General features: G+C 36.7%; 1 protein-coding gene across 1 annotated transcript in view; it reads right to left on the bottom strand.

Annotated features, from left to right (window-relative positions):
- The window catches only part of NCBP1 (nuclear cap binding protein subunit 1), a 36,242-nt gene that overhangs the window by 9,477 nt on the left and 5,320 nt on the right, over window positions 1-21,445 (bottom strand). Inside the window, exons 2-15 of the mRNA XM_052644772.1 lie at window positions 18,623-18,711; window positions 17,973-18,073; window positions 16,045-16,201; window positions 13,908-14,015; window positions 13,435-13,556; window positions 12,490-12,559; window positions 11,805-12,020; window positions 8,959-9,056; window positions 8,154-8,217; window positions 6,472-6,582; window positions 5,691-5,755; window positions 4,119-4,181; window positions 3,817-3,891; window positions 1,828-1,931 (exon numbers count right to left, since the gene is read on the bottom strand). Coding sequence (XP_052500732.1) covers window positions 1,828-1,931; window positions 3,817-3,891; window positions 4,119-4,181; window positions 5,691-5,755; window positions 6,472-6,582; window positions 8,154-8,217; window positions 8,959-9,056; window positions 11,805-12,020; window positions 12,490-12,559; window positions 13,435-13,556; window positions 13,908-14,015; window positions 16,045-16,201; window positions 17,973-18,073; window positions 18,623-18,711 — 1,443 coding nt within the window. The remainder of the gene's footprint in view (window positions 1-1,827; window positions 1,932-3,816; window positions 3,892-4,118; window positions 4,182-5,690; window positions 5,756-6,471; window positions 6,583-8,153; window positions 8,218-8,958; window positions 9,057-11,804; window positions 12,021-12,489; window positions 12,560-13,434; window positions 13,557-13,907; window positions 14,016-16,044; window positions 16,202-17,972; window positions 18,074-18,622; window positions 18,712-21,445) is intronic.

Below are 21,445 nucleotides of genomic sequence, written 5' to 3'. Positions count from 1 at the left end.
AGAATCAATGTATTTCTCTTTCATTTTGGTCAATGATCCTCCTTTTCCCTAATACAGTGGAAACTAAGTTTGGGTTTGAACAAGGTGCAGGCTGCCAACTTAAGACAGACTCTTTGCTTTTCTCTTCTGCTGAATCCACATTCGTGAATCTACATAAGCCAGATGCTTGTGTGCTGTGACTCCACATGGTTACTGTTGGTTAGTATCTGTCAGGTCCTTACTGTATACAATCTGTGCTAATACATGTTGTACGGCATCACCAGAGCAACTGGAAATCTACTTTTAATGTAAGGTAGACAAAGGTAGCAAAAAAGGCAATTCTGACACAGAATATGAGTTACTAAGCACTTGTAATGAATAAAGTCAGTTCCAACAATTCACACGTGCTCTGTACTTTTCTTGAAAGTGGGAGAGAAAGGGAAGAAAAATCCTCCACCATCGACAAGTCTACATTTTAGATAAGGAACCAAGATACTCACATAAAAAGTAGCCAGAGAGTAGCACGAAACTGGCTTGCTAAAGGTTAAGAAAATATTTACCAGAGTGGAGCTTGGGCTAGATCCTGAAGAGAGCACAGGAATCAGAGAACAGAAAGGGATAATGGTACAAACAAAGGTAAAACCAAGAATAAGAAGCATGGAAAAAACAAAGTGGGCTTCGCTGGAGTGGAAATGACAAATCGTCAAGTAGAAACAACAGTTTAGGTGAGCCTTAAACGCTAGGCTGGAGGCTGAGTTATTTCTGTGGGGAAAAAAGAAAGCTCAGTGTTCAACAGAAGTCTGAACTCTTTGATATCAAAGACTGTATCTTATGGTTCTCTGAGCCAGTACAAAGCAGAAATCAAAATGTGGCACTTCTAAGTACCACATCAAGCTCTGCTTTTTGCAGAAAACACAGTGATCAAGAACAAGGCTGCTCAGTATTTAAGTCTGGGCTTTACCTCTTTGAAGCCATTCCTTCACTGTAAAACTGGTGTTAAAAACATACCTATTTCTCAAGAGTTGTTTTAAGGAATAAGTGACACAGTAACATAGGAAATGGAATACGCAGCACTGGAACCGAGTTTTGTTTCAAGGAAAACAGGTGTAGTCTGAAGTGCAGGTGGAGAAGCAGGGGTGCAATATGAGAAAGCAAGGGAGAGGAGTGAGTTTTAAGATACAAAGAACTGCTACACAACATGAAGTGGAAGGCTCACAGAGGAGCTGAGTACAGTGCCATGGAAAAAGACTAACTTGGGAACTCCACACCTACCTCTACCACTGCTTACCGGTGCACAACCTTCCCCTCCAGTAAGTGTAAAGCACAATATGGCATATCAAATTAAACAGTCCCTTTGATTTACAGTGCAAATCTCAGAAGTGGCGTGACCAAAAAGTAAGAAAAGTATGTTTAAGAATTTACTTCTAGACTAGAGGCACACTGCAGGTAAAACATAGCCTCTATGTGCACCTACATTCCCATGCCTGTACTGTGAGCAGATAATAAATCGATTCATGTAATCAGAATTGCCATGACAAACATATACTTTCATTTTAGAAAGTTCTGGCTATAAATTCATCTTGCTATACTTAACAACACTTAAAATGTCATGAATAAAACATTATAAACAATATTAAAAACAGTTACAAGACAGTAATAACTAAGGAAATCACAGTAAATGTTTAAAATTATGACAGGGCAAATAAAACAACAGAGGCTGGTGAGAAATCACCTTTCAAACAGAGAAAATATAAACCCAAGAAGAGAAATAATTCACTTTCTCCACCTTAGATAATTGACTTAATATTTGCATTAGTACCTTTGAAAAACAGAGGATTCATTACTTACTGCTACTTTCATCTCCATACTTGTAAATGCAGGTTGGGTTTGCAGGACATAGAGCTGAGAAGGTAGGAGGGACAAAATCTAATATACGCTGATGGTAAGACAACCTACAATATAAATAAAAGCCTCAGAAAATACCATTCATCAGTTTCATTCTTTGGTAATATCCCACTTTACTCAGAAGATCAACACCCTGCACTCAGCTGACAACCAAGAAGTAAAGGGGCAACAAGTCGTTTTAACTCCTGTCTGGGCCAGCACACCAGAACTCACGTCTTCTTCAGAACTTTCTGGTTTGTACTGAGATGTGGGCCAGTGGGTCCACAAGCCTGATGGCCAAGGATGTGAGGTGGTGATGGCAGGGTGGGATGAGGTGAAGGAAACAGTTTGTATGGTTGGGAGATTGGTTATATTGTAATAGATAAATACTTATCAAGACAGTGGGAGACAAGTTTCTTAATGTCTGCCAAGGTATTCAGAAATCATGGCAAAGGGGAAGGCTAGGAAGAAAAATGATATGTTGGGTTGGAACTGGAAAGATACACACATCTAGGTGGATATAAAAACAGATTTATGTATGTATGGGTATATGTGTGCATGAAGATATTCACTATGCTTGTCCATCTAGAGGGCGGAAAACCAGTAACACCCTATAGCAATAAACACATCAAGTGTCCAGACCTTGCTACTTAAATACCATGCTCCACTAAAAGAAACTCCGCCTCTTTGAATGAATAGATGATTCCAGGAAGGGGGCAAGGAAACATAAGAAGAGCCCAGAACATTTGTGCCAGAAATAAGAAAATGCTCAATGAATGGAGGGAGAACATTAAAGAAAGGAAAAAAAGACACAGCAGGCACAAAGGACTCCCAGTGGACAAATCAGGGGCAATTTAAGCATCAAATTAGTAATGACAGTAATGAATTATAATCCACTGAATGAAATAGTCTCTACTGATATACAAACATAGGAATTAATAAACAGGTAAAAAAGGAAAGCTCTTTCTTACAGTAGAAAGCAAACTAATAAATGTAGAAAGAATAACAGAAAAAGGGAATCATCACCTGAGGATCATCATAGTGGTGGCAAATAAAAGTACGAGTTGCAGTGGAGATCTGATGTAAGACGGGAGTGTTACCTCAGGATATTTCCCACAAAATATTAATCAACTACAAAGGGAAAAATGGGGAGTTTCAGGTTGAGAAGCCTGACGTGGCCATATAATTAAGATTAACATCTTTAGTGGTGGACAATGCGAGACTTGAGTCATGAGGATGCACCAAGGCGACACAACAAAGTAAGGCCCGCATTCTTTAAAACTGACAATGATGTGAACGAGAAAGAATAGCAGTTCAAGGTGAAGGAATCAGAAGAAAATGACAATTAAATGCTATACATGCTCCTGGATAGAATTCCGGACCAGAAAGGAAAAAAATACTGTTGGGATGGTTGGCAAAATTTCAGCAGCATCTGTGGATTGTATAGTGGTATTACTGTATCAGCTCAGATCCTGATCTGGAGGGCTGTGTGCTGGTCATGGAGAAGTTTTTTTTTGTTTGGGGGAAACATACCACCGACTATTAAAGGATGATCAGACATCATATCTGCAACTTGTTTTCAAAAAGTTCAGAAAAAGATCAATATAAAGGGTAGATATTATACAGAGAGGGAAAAAGGACTAGACATTAGAACAAATGCAGTAAAATGTTAACTAGGGGATCTAGATGAACATGATACAGAGTACTATTGTAGCAACTTTCCTAAAATTTGAAATTATTTCAAAGTATATTTGACAAAAATGAACTTTTTGACTTAATTCACATAGAATCCAGACGGCATGGCTGCCCTAATTTCTCAGCCTAAATCTGAAAGGGAAGAAAGATAGGTACTTGGACTTTAAAAATGATATTCTGGACATACATTCAGAGAAGGGAAACCTCCCCCACAGAAATGAGACCACCTAAGCTAAGGAGAAGACACAAAGAACTTACCTCATACATTTTTCTAGAACTTCTCTTACAAACTTTGGTTTGGGACTTTCTGGATCTTGAGTAAGACAATCTGACCTAATGACAAAATACAGTTTTACAAGTTCTTACACATAATCTGCACCTATATCTACCTTGTATTAAGCTGCAAATAGTTCCCTTCTACCTAGATTATTTCATTTATATATATATATATAAAACTAAATCTTTCAGATCACAAAAAAGATGGCTTTTATATTATAGTTTTAAATATTACTTTTTAAAATGGTAAATTGTAGAGAAAAGACAGAGATAACACTACTTACCAATCCTCCCAGCTCCAACGGAATTGGAAGTTACTTAGATGATGGGAAAACCAATTAATAAACCTACACGAAGGGTGGGGGATGGAAAAGGATGAATGGTTGCAGTTTATAATAGGAATTCACATAATTCTTCAGACAAAGACGACCCTATTTTCACCCTACCTACAGCTGTTACTTTCTCCTGCCACCTACCCTCTGTGCAAATCCTGAAACTCATCTATCTCAAAAAAATAACAGTCCCCATCTCACTCCTCCTAACAGTGCTATCCTTTTCAAGAGAGTAACAGATACGACTCAAGTGCCTGTTTTATATCAAGAACCTTATATATGTTTATATTATATAATTTCTCACAGTAACTGCTGTGGGATGTATTATTCCATTTAACTGACAGTGAAACAGAGCTGTGAGGTGCAAAAAAAGGTCAAAAACATTTCATAAATGCAAGAGCCAAAGCGCAGGCTTTCATTATCATACCAGGCCCTTTTTACCACAAACAACAAAACGTACCATCAAAGCCCCTTTTTCTCTTAAAGACACCCCTGATCTAACTAGACAAGGATCACTTTAGTATACTATATAATACTGTAAAATTTGTAAGAGCCCAGTAAATACTTGCTGAATGAATGGCATAGTTGGAATGCCCAGAGCAACCGGCAGTTTATTAATTAGACTGGGAAAAACCTCAGCAGACACCTTAAAGCATATCCCTTATGTCCCTATAATTTCAATCATTAAAACTACTCAAGATAATAGGTCAACAAACAGGGTAGCCTTTTCTGATAGTTTTCAAATATTGCATTTCAACAATGGACATGACAGATTATGGAAAATATGCACTATCTGTTCTGAGCTAATCTGGGAAAGTGACAGAGTAAGAGAGCATGTTAGCTAACAGAGGCAGGAAGATTTCACCCAAAAGACAATAGTGGGCATGCCAATCAACACAGCTGTAAAAATCCAATATGGTCTTTTGTATAAACCAAGTCTTGAAGTTGTAGTTATAGAGAAGTTAATTATTTTAGAAACAGACACTATCTATAAACAAATACATAATATATAAACATAATAAATATACGCGATTAGACTCTGCTTCTACATATGAATTAGCATAAAGTCTATTTTAAAAGCTTACCTACCTAATTACAAAGGGAAAGTGTAACCATACCAAAGCACCAAACAAATAAGCAATGAAATTAAAGAAAACTTCAGCATGGGTATCATTTCACATTGAAAATTAAGACTAGAAAGTGAAATGCTATATTACAACAAGTATGAGCTTTATTATATATAGGATTATTTGGAGGAGGCAAGAAAGAAAAACCAACTTGGAAATTCTTAAAAGGGCAAAAATTTTTCTGATCAAATACTTTTATAAAGTACAGGGAGTAGAAGCTGCTAACACTATAGAAATAAGGCAGGGACTTCCCTGGTAGTACAGTGGCTAAGACTCCACGCTCCCAATTAGGGGACGTGGGTTCGATTCTTGGTCAGGGAGCTGCATCTCACATGCAGCAGCTAAAACCCACTGCAGCCAAATATTAAAAAAAAAAAAGGAGGGGGCAATACTATACCTGTCTACACATGTAGTATTCATCGTGTCCAAACGCATATATAACATTTCAGTTGCCTGTGCAAGCTGTGAATTTCAGGATAAGGAAACTATACTCTCTTTGAAAATAAAGCTGTAATAGAAAAAACGAATAACATTTCCTAGAAGTCCATGAAATGGCTAGTAATTCTTTTCAAGTAACTGCTCTTTGAGGTATCAATGATATACAATAACACCTGACCTGTATACACCTGTGAAATCAAGATAATAAACATTTACATCACCTCCAAAATTGCTACATTCTCCTTATAATCCATCCTCCCTTCTTCCCATTTATGCCCCCAAGCAAATCTGGGTCTGTTGTCACTACATTATTTGCATTTTCTAGGATTCTGTGTACATGGGATCATATACTATGAATTCATATTTGTTTGGCATCTTTTATTCAACATATATTTTGCAATTCACTCATGTTGATGCCTGCATTGAAAATCTGTTCTTTTTTTTTTCAACCTGAGTAGTATTCCATTGTATAATTGTAACAAAATTTGCTTATCCACTCATGTATTGATGGATATTTGGACAGTTTCCAGTTTGGGGTTGTTACACATAAAGTTATTAACGTTAATACTCTTAGTCAACAAAGAGCAGAGTGGCTGACTGTATGGTATATGTGATTTTTAACTTTTAAAGAAATGCCAAACTGTTTTCATGAAGTGATTTAAACCCACCCAGCAGAAATATTTAATAATCTTGTAAAGCCAGGCCAAACAGAGGACGTTTAAAAACAAAGGAAAGGATACAACTTGGGGTAGAGAGCCAGGCTGAAGTTTGCACAGTTCAATGAGAAGTGTTGTGTACATCACATCGATATGAGGCGGTGCTGGAAGCTGAAACAGCTCTGCAAAGATCACCTACAAGGGAATCACAAGTCAGCACTCAATTCAACAGCGATCCATGCACTTCTATTTAGAAAGACCTCAGTGTTCTAAATTTTGTGATATTCGTAATTTTGAAAAGTAACTTTTTAACCTTAAAAACTATGCTCTCTAAAACACAAAGACCTATGATTGAATACCATAATGAAGATTTCTTATCTCTGTAACTCAATCAATAAGAATATGCAAAAATTAATGCTTAGCTGATATTTCCAGAGAATTAAATTTCAACTTTGAAAGTATCAGAGTTAGTTCAGGGAGGTAGTTTACTAGGGACTCATAGAGCCATCAGAATTTCAGCTCTATAAGAAATAAAAGCCCTTTGTAGGCTCTGAGGATGGGATCAGAAGATAGTTAAGTCATTCTACACAGTTACTACCTTTTTGGTAGTCCCAGACATTTTGGCCATGCTCTCGTTCAGAGACTTGTTTTCATCCTCCATATATAATTTGTGGGCCACATACCTAGACTTCTAAAGCCTAGTTTGCATTCCTCCTCCTCACTCCCATCTCCCACACTTTTGTATGAATTTCTAAACATTTTGCAGATTTTAAAATGTGACTTACGTTTTGCACTTCAATTGACATGTCAATGAGTGAAATCCAGTAGCCTAAGCATGCTCTCAAGTTTTGTAAAGACAGAACAGATGCACTGTCTATCTATAGCGCACAGATGCACTACACCACTGTTCACACTGGTAGAGTATGAATAAAAAGTGAATTAAAGAAGACACTGTAATTATGTTCACACTGAGGGTTTTAACATAAAGGAATAATATAATTGACAGTTTGACTCATGTATCAAGTAAAAATACTGTTTTTGGGGAAATAAATTTCTATAAGGTGTTCAACTGTATGAGTTAATATGGAATCAAAAGCATTATCTATTCTTTTCACTTCCAAAACAATTGGCTCTTTTGATTTCTAAGAATAAATAAGGATTCGTATTTCCCTACCCTTGTGATACAGGAAATAATATACTAGTCCAGAGTATGCTAGTAGTAAGAAACCAGATAAACACAGTTAAAAAATGGGTTATCTGCCTAAAGATTATTATAATGTATTTAAGCCGCTTATACATATGTTCCCTGGAGAAGGAAATAGCAACCCACTCCAGTATTCTTGCTTGGAAAATTCCATGCACAGAGGAGGCCGGGAAGGCTATTGTCCATGGGGTCACTAAGAGTTGGACACAACTGAGCACAGACATGCACACGCACACACACATCTGTTAAGTGGCCAATGTACTGCTAGAGTTAGAGGTAACTTACAGTATCCATGATAACTATCCATGAATGAAGACATACTAAATAAATAAATTATAGGCAACTCAAAATTTTGTTTCATTACTGGGCTTAACCTTCTCTTTTCTCTTGACTAACATGGTTAACAGAGCTCCAAAACTGAAAGCAATTTCCTCTTTTCTCTGTTAATTTTCATTATCTGACAAGCAGCAAGAACAATAACAAAAGGCCAAAAGCAGATTGCACTTTACAGTCAACAGAAAGATTCTGAGACTTTGAAACAAGCTCCATCTGGAATGCATACCTCAACTATGTGGTAGTTCAAGGGGATCTTGTTCTTCCCAGGATAACTCACTAGCTGTGCAGCACTATAAAAAGTGTAATTTAAGTTCAGTGAGTATACACAGATATATGAAAAACCAAATAAGCAGTTTCAAAAACAGTGTGTGTAGACATAAAGGAAATATTTTCTGAAATGTTCTAGATTTCAGTTACTTCATCTAACTACAGCACAAATTATTTTTTCTACCCTAAGGGAAACTCTTTAATGTATATCCAAAACTCCTTGAAAGATCAGAAAGAATGTAAATAATAGTAAGGAAGTACATTCAGATCTACTAACTTAAATAGTTTTATATGGTAGACTATCCCCAAAATGCTATATTCCTTTCCATCTTAAAATCCAAACTAAAACTTTCCAAGGTTTTAGAAAACATTAAAAATAAACTTTTCCAAAGCTTGATGTCTAACTGCTAGGAAACAGAGCAAAACCATTAGTATTCATTTATTCCTGCAACATTCATCCCCAAAATAGCTTGTCACTCAAATTAATTTATCCAGAACATATGGAAAATATCCACATAAAAGAGCAGGCATCATATGCATAACATTATAAAGCACTACAGTACTATACAGCATCCAGAAAAGTACTATTTGAAGCTGAAGTGCTGCCAGAAAGCAAGTCAAGTGTTTTCGAAATTGGTCGTAGTGAGCCGGAAACCAGGAATAGGAAGACTTTCTTACTCTTAACATATATTTTGCTCTTTCTAAATCATCAAGATTACTACTTTTTTGCCACACTAGTAAAAGTACCATGAAAAGCATCTTACCAAGTCTTCCTTTCCTTCCAATGGGACTTAATGATGCAGTGAAGATTCTCTTCTATTACAAATCTTTCCACTGAATGACTCCCTGGCATTACAGGACCCTGGAATCAAAACGACAGCTATATACTACAGGGCCAGACAAAATAGTTTTCATTTCTTTAACAAAATATATGAGAGCTTATTATGTTCCAATACTTTTTATATTGGATGCTGAGAATAAAAGTTCACAAGCGTGAAAGCTCTGTATTTCAACAAATTTTACTTCTGTGTTCACCTACCTACAAGAGAACTAGAACATCAGTTATAGTTTTCTTCTTCTACCTGACACCACTGTCTCTGCCCACCTCAAGCCTTAAATGATTAACTAAATCACTAACTTAAATGCAAACTAAATAATTTTTTGTATATTGTTAGTCCTTGATTTATTTTTTTACACAATGAGACTGGATTACTTCCATAAAAAACATGGAGAGGGGGCTTCCATGGTGGCTTGATGGTAAAGAATCCACCTGCCAATGCATGGGACATGCGTTCGAGCCCCGATTCAGGAAGATCACACGTGCCGCAGAGCAACTAAGACCACAACTACTGTTGTGCACCACAACTACTGAGCCCAGGCACTAGAGCCCAGGGGCGGCGACTACTGAGTCTATGTGCTGCAGCCACTGAACCCTGCACGCCCTGGAATCTGTGTTCCGCAGCAAGAGAAGCCACTGCAATGCGAAGCCCAAGCACTGCAGCAGAGGGGCCCCCACTTACCGCAACTAGAGAAAAGCTTGCACAGCAACAAGATTAAGCACAGGCAAAAATAAAATAAATTAAAAATAGAACTGGAAAAAAAACAAACACATGGAGGGGGGAAATTTTATTTAAAACACTATGTAGACATAAAAAAATCACATATATGTTGAAAGATATCCACACTGTGTTGTTTTTTTTTTTTAAAAAAAAAACACACACATGGAGGGGGGGAAATTTTATTTAAAACACTATGTAGATATAAAAAAATCATATATATGTTGAAAGATATCCACACTGTGTTGTTTTTAAAAAGGTTAAAGAACACTATCTACGTATTGTTTAATTTTTAAAAATATGCATAGCAAACAGGTTCAATGCGTTTATTTTTATTTCCTTTTTTAGTGACCACTGTAGACTTTTAATGGTGACTTTTACTTTACAATTTCTAATCAAAAAAGAAAAACAAAATTTTTTTTGAAAGACCAGAACTAAACAACCAAATCCTCTTAAGATATCTTGTATATTTATGCTCTTCTGGCAAAGGATGATGGGCACATCACAGAGGCAATACCAATTACAAACAGTACAGGAGAGGCAGATTTTGACGTCCTAATGTTCCCTTTGCACAAATAAATACCTAATCACAAAGATTCTAATAGTCTTATTGTAAAGTAGACTTCCAATTACATACACCTAATTAGACCATTACATAAAGTTGACTAAAAGCATTTTATTATATATGGAATACTGCAAGTGGGTAGCAAGTTGATAACTCTGTATTTATAACCGATTACCCTGGGTTGGGAAGATCCCCTGGAAATGGCAATCCACTCCAGTATTCTTGCCTGAAGAATTCCATGGACAGATGAGCCTGGCAGGGCTACAGTCCATGGGGTTGCAAAGAGTCAGACATGACTTGAGCAACTAACTAACCCATTACCCAACAACTATTAACTCTAAGATAGAATATACATACACTAAAATTTCACTGATCAAAAGCAACTTTCCATAGAGTAGAAGAGAGAAGGCGGGTGAAGAAAACTCAAATTTGACCTTAGGTGGTAATACGGGTTCTTACGCCAGCGGTTCTCAACCAGGGGCAATTTTGCCCCTAAGGGAACATCTGGCAATCTCTGGAGACATTTTTGGTTGTCACAACTGACACGCTACTGGCACCTAGAAGGCAGAGGCCAGGGAGAATTCTAGGCATCATACAATTCATAAGACCTAAGGATTCCACAGCCCCAAAGATCAATTGTGCTGAGGTTGAGGAACTCTGCTCTATGCTGACTGGAACGTACAAGCAACAGGTGTGACAGAGAGCCTTGTGGGCTACAGTCCACGAGGTTACGAAGAGTCAGGCACGACTACACCACCACTACCACATGGCACTTTAGTTAGGCGAGTTTCTATTCAGCACCAATCCAGTGATCACTATGCTTGCTGCTGCTTGGGTGTTAAAGTTAACACAGTCATTTAAACACAAAGGCATAAAGTAAAGCATAGTTAAAATGTAAATTTTTATACTAAATGTTATTATCAAAAGTATACATTTTTTAATCTGCTAAAGGATAAAGGCTATCAACAACTTGACCTCATAATAAAAAATACATATATTTAAGAACTATAAAGTCAGCTTATACTTATCTTTGGGATTTTTAAACACTACTGAGCACTTACCATGTGTCATATATCATTCTGTATACCTTATGTGTGTATATTAACAATTTAATCCTCATTACAACTTTGTGAGCTATACACTAATTATTATTCTATTTAGGAAACTAAGGTAAATAACTCACTCAAGATCGCACAGCTGGGATATGCCTAAATCGGGATTAAAACCCAAACCAACCTGGCTCTTGAACCTATACTTTTTGATTGTACACCACACTGTCTCTTCACTTATACAAGCTAAATATGATTTCTTACATAATGAGGTGATTCCATTCACTGAATTAGACATTAACCTCACTGCCACTGACCCTCTCAGACAACAAATGACTCAAAATTGAAATGTCCTGCAGGCATAATTCTAACAAGATGAAACCGTAAGTACAACATAACACAGGCCCTTTGAAAGAAACCTTTGCTGACCATGCACATACCTCAGGATCATCTGTGTAATCAAACATTCTGAAGATGACCCTTGGCATTGGGTACACCGAGTCTTCTGTGTGAGGAGGTGGTGTGAATGGAGGCAGGTTGTGCTGCAGTGCTTCACACAGGATGCTGTCAAAGGCAAGATAAGGTCTTAGGATGTGCCGCTCCTGCCAGCGATCCTTTTTCAATTTCTGAATCTGGGCCCAGAGGCAATCTAAATACTAAAGACAGATTAATTTTTAACAATTAATAGATATTTGGAGGCTAGGTGAAATAACATTTTGACTAGACAAAACCAAAAATCTACTACTTTCTAAAATATAGGGTACAAAAGCAAGCTAACTTACTAAACACATTACAAAAGAATAGTGCTATGTTTCTGTACACGTTTTAATTACTTTACAAAGTCTGTCTGGGGCTGTTGTATCTTTTTTTTTCAAATTGGGCATTTAAGTAAAAAATTCATCAACTCTATGATATCTGGAATCCCACAGAATAGGGAATGTTCTAAGGACATTCTAATATTTATTAAAAATACACTATATGCCTAGGGCTATGAGGAGCTGAACCCCTGATATGAAGTGTGAAAACATAGCTATGGTATACAAATGGGATGATTGAGTATGTCAGAGATTAAGAATCTACTCTGACTGTGCTTGTATCTATCACAAGAGACTAAAGTCAATTTACCTCTTCTTGCGGATGTGGTTTCTCTGCGGTCCATACTTGTAACATGGGTACATGAGTCTTTTGGCGTCTTCTAAAAGTTAAAACGAAAACCTACATTTAGGTTTTTAAAAACATGAAAAGATGTTCAGTTGCTTTCATAATTAAGAAAATGCAAATTACAGGAGTGAAACATTTTAACCTGTCAAATTGTCAGATGGCAGAATCGTTGATAATGTATTGTACTGCCAAAATGTAGGCAAATACAGTTTTGAAAACACTGCTTGCAGAAGGCTAACTGATAAATAATCAATCACTTTAGAAGAGATCAAGACACTTCAACCTAGTAATGCCATTTCTAAAAATTCACATAACCCACAAACACATTTGCACATGTACACAAAGACATACGTACAAAGATATTCACTGAAACGCAATTTAAAATAGCCAAAGACTTGCAATAGGCTCAATGTCTACCAACAGGAAACAAATTAAAGAAATTATGGTACATTAAATGAGTCAAATACTATACAGCTGTTAAAAGAATGAGGTAGAGCTAAATATTTTACACAACAAATCCAAACTGTATTAAGGGGGGAAAAGGAAGTGTGCATAGAAGAACAATCTGTATACTGGAGCATCACTTGTATAAAAGGAGAGAAGGATATATTCAAATGTTAGAACATTCACACTCTTATTTTCATTCTTCTTTTGCAAACATGTATATATTATTAAATATAAAACTACAACTTTTGAAAAATATAAAACATTTAAAAAATACTGAAGGTAGCTTAGTGTAATAAGAAAGCAAATTTTTATCTTTAGACTTCTTCAGCTTTATTTGTAACTATGTAGATATTAACAATATCCAAAGAGGTACCTATTAATAGAAAACCAAACTTAAAACAGAATTCCCTGGGCAAAACCTTAAGGGGACACAAAACCATTACCATGCTGCTGTGCCCTTACTTAAGATAGCTTTCAGTGCTGGCAAAGATTCGGTCCATCTCTGCATCTTTCTTTTCATACAACTCCTTTCCAACCCAGGGCAAGGACGACAGAAACGCATACACGTACCAATCCCGTCGCACCTGAAGAAGTTTTTAAAAGGTGCCTTTAAGATAGGTGCTAGTGAAGTTTCATTCACATCATATTTATTCCTGAATGAAATCCTATGGACACTATTTATAGGGCTAATGAAGACGTCGGCTCATTCAGAGCATTTTCAGATATATTAATCTTATTAGGCAGAATCATTTAACTAATATACATATGTCATGAGGATCGACCATTATGCCAGTTGGCTTAACTTTCAGATATTGGGAATTTAAAATGTAATATCTATTAATCTGTTTTTTTTTTTTTTTTTTTTCGCTAAAGGGCTATTAGTGAAAAACTCCTCATACCATATGAATGAAATCCAGCACAAGGGGTTTTCTTACCTGAGGCACATCTTCTTCCTGAGTTACACTTACAAAATTTTCAAACATAGCAACCATTGATGGGGCAGCAATGACATGACAGTTCACAAGATCAGACAGAAAACGGACCTATTGGGGAAAGCAATTTCTATTTAGTCTAAATGTCCTTTATAATATTTATAAAACAAGCATTTTTCCCAAGGACCAAATCTAAGCCACTACCTGTTTTTTAAGAAACTTGTAAATTAAGAATGGTGTTTTAGACATTTAAAGGCTTGGAAAAAAACAAAATAATACTTTGATTCATACAAATTATATGAAATTAAATTTCAGTGTCCACAAATCAATTATTACACAGCCATGCTCATCTGTTTACATGTAGTCTTTGGCTGCTTTTGTGCTCCAACAGCAGAGCTGAGGAGTTGTTAAAGAGACTATATGAAGGACAGGAATCTGCATGTACAGCTTTACATTTATACTAGCCTAGGAAGTCAAAGTGAAAGTCGCTCAGTTGTGTCTGACTCTTAGCAACCCCATGGACTATACAGTCTATGGAATTCTTTAGGCCAGAATACTAGAGTGGGTAACCTTTCCCTTCTCCAGGGCATCTTCCCAACCCAGGGATAGAACCCAGGTCTCCCATATTGCAGGCAGATTCTTTACCAGCTGAGCTACAAGGGAAGTCTACTACACTAGAACCTAAACTGTAATATTTTAGCTACTGCAACCAATAATTTTTGTTTGGTTGAGAAAAATTTTCACTGGACCACAGAAATGGAAACAAACAGAAATTTATTGGGTGTCCTTTGTGTGCCACTGCTAAGCACTATTAAAGTCTCTGTCAAACAGGAGCTCATAGACTAGTGGGACGTGCACAATCTTGACCCAAAAGGATGACTCCTATACTAGAAGATAAAGAAAAAGTGCTCTAGAAACAGGGATAAAGGGAGTAAGGGAAAACATCATAAAGTAGGTAACAATCAAACTAGGTCATGAAGAATCAGTAAAGTATCCTCAACTGGAGAGGCTTCTAAACAGAGAGGTTCAAACACAAGGTGTGTTCAGGGACCCACAAGTAATTCTGACAGAGCTGGGAATATATGGAAGGCAAAGAGAAACAGACAGGGGCAACCATGATGGGTCAAGCTAATGAAGTCTGAACTTAATCTTATAGCCTAATCAGTGTCCAACTCTTTTGACTGTATACTCAGGAGAAAAGAATTTGATCACGTACCTTCAACACGCGTATATGTTTATTCCTAATATAGAGACCCACTGTCTACACATATTAATAAGGCTGTCAGTCTAAACGTTACATGTTAATAAGGCTTAAATCCATTTCCATTTAGGAAGGCATGAACTATACTAGAGGCCCTGGAGACAGAGAAGGGACAAATTGGAGAGAAATTTATGAGGTAGAACTGACAGGGCTTGGGGACTGCTTAGAGTATGGCAAAGGGAAGACAAAAATCAATGTTCAGGTTTTTGGGTAGCTATCCAGTAAATACCAGCCACTTGTGTGGGTTGGGGTGAGAACTGAGAAAAGGAGGTATGAATAATGTATTAATTTAGGGATAAACGTTCAGGCAAGTTTCCTTACGGCTATCTAGGAAGCATCTGGAACACAGGTCTGGAGCTCAGGAGAAACGCTGAAGCAGGAGTTAAAACTATAGTGGGGAGGGGGAGGGTCATCAAAATAAAGGTAGTTTACAAAGCTATGAGAATGCAAATGCTTTAAATGAGAATATTTGAAAAAAAGTGAAGTGAGGACAGAATTCTGAGAAACACAGAAATTTAAAAGGGGCAGAGGAAGCTGACCCAGAAAAAGGAGCCTGAGAAATAAAACACAGGTGGCAGCAGGAGGTTGTGAAGAAAGTGGTACAGCAGAAACCAAGAGCTAAGAAGTGTAAAGCATCATTTATTATAAGGAGGTCAATCTGGATTTAAAGTTAAAAGAAGCCGTATCATTGGATTTGGTAATGAGCTCTGTATCTTTAAGAAGAATGGTTTCAAGAGGGCAGCTGTTATGGTGAGTGGAGAACTGTATTTCAAGAGAAAAGATAAATTATTTGGTTGCAGCTCACCTCTCTCCTCCATTCCGACACTAAGTTTATAATATACCAGAAACCTCCCAAAAGTCAAAAGGCCAAAAACTTACCAAATATACAGCTTCATTAAAATTGTTTGATTTCAATGATTCTTTCAGTTGGCGAATCATGGCTTCTACAAATTCTCCACCGAAGTTGTAATTCCTGGCATTCAGTAGTCCAACTAATGTTGTATAAATGGTCAACTTCTCAGGTAAAAGACGTGCACTAATTTCAGAAGCCAGTACAACAAGAAGATCCAAACACAACAGCATTAAGTTGCTGAATTTTATACTATATAATTTTTTAATCATTTTATTAACTTTAGAAAAGCATTACATTTAACTATTATTTTTAAAACTACTTCAAAAAAGGCATAAATATTGAGGAGAGTTGTAGACAGAGCTACCTCAATTTTTTCACTTTGATTCTATCAGTTAATCCTAGAGTTAAAAGAAAATAAAACGCTCTAACTGTGAAGTCATCAAATTAAAATAGATAAAACTCTAGACTAGCTTTTCTTCCAATATGCTTAGTGGAACTGAATAGCAGATTTACAGAAAATGGTTTCTGTGGTAAAATACCTAAGAATTGTTGAATGAAACAAATTTTTTTTAATACAGAATCATTAAGGGGGAGACAGAGCAATCAACATTCTAAACTCAGCTGACCAAATGTCATGGGATCAGAATTCCACTTTGAGAAACACTATTCTAGTTCCTTAGAAAAACTTCAGAACTAATGCCAGTTCCTATTAAACTGTTGAATTTTTAACACAATACTCTAATAGAGTAAGATTTCTTCACATCTCAATTTGCTTACTCAAGTGTGTTAATTTTCATTAAAATTATTTGAAAAGTAGAGGATCACAGTAATAAATTTTTGAAAAAAAGCAAATGCTGATCCCTAATTTAGGCAGCCTTTAGCAATTAGCTCAAAAAGAAAAGCGAATGGGAACTCATGATCATTCAGATTCTCTTAAATTTTTTGCATTTTCCCAAGGTTCCTAGCAGTGTTAGGGACAATTCAGGCCATCTCAAAGTCATGGCTTCCAGAGTTTAAACATGAATCTACTCCATTCCCATAAATGTTTTCAGAACAGAAAGAATCTATGGATAACTATAGCCAAGTTATTTTTCTTAGTAGTTTCCTAGTGTGAGGACATGTCTTCCTGAATATTAATCGGATTCCTTCAAAAAACTGTATCTGAATTTATTTATACTTTATGAGAAGTTAAAAATCGACCTATAGTTTCAATCTGTGGGTATACTTGTAAATTTAAAAACTGAGTTGTAGGCAATTTAAGACAAAAACATTGTTTTAAAATAACTGAAATAACAACGAAGTCACTTTCACAATGAAGACTCTTTTATCCAGAAATCATAGCCACTTCTCTGCAAAGCATACAGTTTAGAGTAATCAATGTCTACTTGAGTGGTAAGAAGTCTGGATTGCTAATTCCACTGTTGGGAGAGACCATTTCATGATCTCACATGAGACTTTCCCACACTAATGTCCTTACAAATTAAGTGCTGATACTCATTCTAGCTAACCTAACTCAGAGAAAGATTATGCCTATTATGTCACAGCTCCAAAAGCATCTTCCAAAAGCCTTCTAGAAGGGCTAGTACTTGAGTGACTGACTAGTTCTCAAATTTGTTTGATATTACTGATTACAAATATAAATTAAACTCTATTATATACATTTAATTGTATGTGCTTAAAAGAAGATTGCTAAATGTGAAGTTGTCTGCTTTCTCAATTAAAAAGCAGTCAACTCAAATGAGTCTAAGGATTCAAGAAACAAAAAAAATGCTCAATTTTCATGCTATTTATCTCTAAGAGTTCACCAAACGGCCAAAGATCATTTCATCTGACAAATTCCCCATGGAATGAAACCAGATGATATGGAACATAAACACATCTTCCGAACATTCCCAAGCATTTAAGAGTAGATAATACATTATCACCTGGATTCATAAATCTTTTGTATACATACACTGTACAAAGAAGCCTTAAGATCTTGCTCTTGTAATTAGGAAGATCAGCTTCCAAAACACCAGCCAAGCCTTCTAGGTTGCTCTCCAAAGAGCAGGCACTCTGTAGAGGATAGGACAGCATATTAAATATCTGTCAGGTACCCAGCAATTAGTGCATTAAAATTTTCCAGGTGATGATAAAAAAATTACACATAAGGCACTCTGACAGTTTAGTATAAAAAATTCAGGTTGTTATTATTCTTTAGAAAACCCTGTAAAGAAAACAAATGAAATTTAAAAAGCAGCCTAACAAGTATTAGAAGTGGGAGGACATCCCAGGCTCTGCCTACTGATATTTTGTAACGAATTCACTCATTATATGACTGGGCAAACTACCTCAAGTATCCAAATGGTCTTCATTTGCAAATTGAGCAGACTGCTTTCTAAGGTCTCCTCTAAGACTTAAATTCTATGAAAATTACTAAAAACATTTAACTCTTAACTATCTGCGTTCCAAAGCTTTTAATATGCACCTACTTTGGGATGTAGATGCATGGCCATACAAAATTTGACCACAAGTTAGACCATCAGGTTTTCAGATGCAGAATTAATCAAGCACAGTCAATTAACACTCCAAGCCCATCACAACCTGTACCTATTTTGATCATACCTTTTCTCCTACTTTGCATATTAAAGATTCCAAGTGATCTTCAGTTTCATTTGCATCAGAGGTCTTTCTCCTTTTGTGAGGCTGTCCCCCTGTTTCAAGAATGTAAAAAAGTGAACATTACAGGATAAATCTGTTACCAAAAACTTTAACTTTTTAATGCTATAATCTCTTTCCTACCTGAAGCCCTGCTGTTTACACACAGCAGAAGTGCTTAGTAACTCAGACAAGGCCAGATACAATCAATAAACAAGGCTAGACACAACCAACAGTCTCTACACCCTGGGGCATCATAACTCCAAGAGGCATTATTTAAGTTCTGTGAGACTACTGTCCCCACAGAACTATGCAATGCAGCAGCCCTGTCCACTTCTTGGATAGAGGTGCCCGTATCATGCTAGTCACTAGCAGTGAGAAAACTCCCTATAACATTCATGTATGGCTGTTCCCATTCTTAAAGGGCTTGAGTTGTTTAATCATCCTCAGTCATTCGTTCCTAAAACCTGTCAGTGTCAGTAGTACTCATTATTCTAATAATGAAAATTATGTAAACTGATGAAATATGGGTATAAAAACCAAGCTGAACATTTGCAAAGACTTGATGAGGGGGTAAGCTTTTGTTTAAAACCATAAGAAGAAGAAACTTCAAATGATGGGAAAGGAAGCATAAAATATTAGGACTAGTTTTACAAAAGTTTCTGAACTCTTAAGTCTTCAGTGAACAGTTTTGGTTCTATAGACCATAGAGGCACTAGGGTCTGGTTTATCCCAAACAAAGAGAATTACAATCGGCAGACACACTCAAAGAAATGTCCTGAGCATGATATCGAATAATTGGTGAGGAAGAAGGTACATGATTGTCATCCTTAAGTACTGGACGATCAATCATTTAGTCTTGGTGTTAGTGATCTCTTACCATTTTGTCTAAAACCTCAAACTCTTACCTCACATCCTTTTGTAGAATAACATAAGGCTGAAAAAATTTCAAAGACTAGTGTTAAACATGAAAGATGATGCTGTTGCTACACACAGTGCTGGCCACTCTCCCAATATAATTCAATTTTCACTTCCACCAATTAAATTATTAGGACAACAAGCAAGCAATAATCTGTAACTCTACCAGGGATCAGTATTAATAATGAAAATCTGCAGATATAGGGTCACCCAGGACCAAGTTATATTTTTAATCTCCAGACTTGTACAGCCAGAGGAACTGAACCATTTTTAGAGTTTACAACTACTTACTTGCCACTGGAACATCTGACAGTGAAAAAAAACCCCAATGATTTCCATAAAACACAGCACCTGGCTATTATAACATGGAGTGTTAAAAGCTTTTCCAATGTCTGACATGATCTTCAGGTACCTACCACCTGAACACAAGCTGATTAAAAGAAGCAAAAGGCAAAGGAGAAAAGGAAAGATATATCTGTCTGAATGCAGTGTTCAAAAGAATAGCAAGTAGAGAGAAGAAAGCCTTCCAAAGTGATCAATGCAAAGAAACAGAGGAAAACAATAGAATGGCAAAGACTAGAGATCTCTTCAAGAAAATTAGAGATGCCAAGGGAACATTTCATGCAAAAATGGGCACAAAAAAGGACAGAAACGGTATGGATGTAACAGAAGTAGAAGATATTAAGAAGAGGTGGCAAGAATACACAGAACTATACAAAAAAGATCTTAATGGCCCAGATAACCACCATGGTGTGATCACTCACCTGAAGCCAGACATCCTGGAATGCAAAGTCAAGTGGGCCTTAGGAAGCATCACTACAAACAAAGCTAGTGGAAGTGATGAAATTCCAGCTGAGTTATTTCAAATCCTAAAAGATGATGGTGTGAAAGTGCTGCACTCAATATGCCAGCAAATTTGGAAAACTCAGCAGTGGCCACAGGACTGGAAAAGGTCAGTTTTCATTCCAATTCCAAAGAAAGGCAATGCCAAAGAATGTTTAAACTACTGCACAATTGCACTCATCTCACATGCTAGCAAAATAATGCTCCAAGCTAGTCTTCAACAGTACGTGAACCAAGAACTTCCAGAAGTTCAAGCTAGATTTAGAAAAGGCAGAGGAACCAGAGATCAAATTGCCAACATTCGTTGAGTCATAGAAAAAGCAAGCGAATTCTAGAAAAACATCTACTTCTGCTTTATTGACTTTGGGTGGATCACAACAAACTGTGGAAAATTCTTAAAGAGATGGGAATACCAGATCACCTTACCTGCCTCCTGAGAAATCTGTATGCAGGTCAGGAAGCAACAGTTAGAACTGGACTGGAACAACAGACTGGTTCCAAATTGCAAAAAGAGTATGTCAAGGCTGTATACTGTCACCCTGCTCACTTAACTTATATGCAGAGTACATCATGCAAAATGCCAGGCTGAATGAAGCACAAGCTGGAATCAATATTGCCAGGATTAATATCAATAATTTCAGATACACAGATGACACCACCCTTATGCCAGAAAGCAAAAAAGAACTAAAGAGCCTCTTGATGAAAGTGAAAGAGGAGACTGAAAAAGTTGGCTTAAAGCTCAACATTCAGAAAACTAAGATCACGGCATCTGATCCCATCATCTCATGGCAAATACATGGGGAAACAACGGAAACAGTGAGAGACTTTATTTTCTTGGGCTCCAAAATCACTGCAGATGGTGACTGCAGCCATGAAATCAAAAGACACTTGCTCCTTGGAAGAAAAGCTATGACAAACCTAGACAGCATATTAAAAAGCAGGGACATTACTTTGACAACAAAGGTCCATCTAGTCAAAGTTATGGTTTTTCCAGTAGTCACGTCTGGATGTGAGAGTCGGACTATAAAG

Source organism: Budorcas taxicolor, chromosome 8 (assembly GCF_023091745.1).
Source record: "Budorcas taxicolor isolate Tak-1 chromosome 8, Takin1.1, whole genome shotgun sequence".
NCBI lineage: Eukaryota > Metazoa > Chordata > Mammalia > Artiodactyla > Bovidae > Budorcas > Budorcas taxicolor.
The sequence above is the reverse complement of the archived record's forward strand: the minus strand, read 5'-3'. Positions and strand labels throughout refer to the sequence as shown.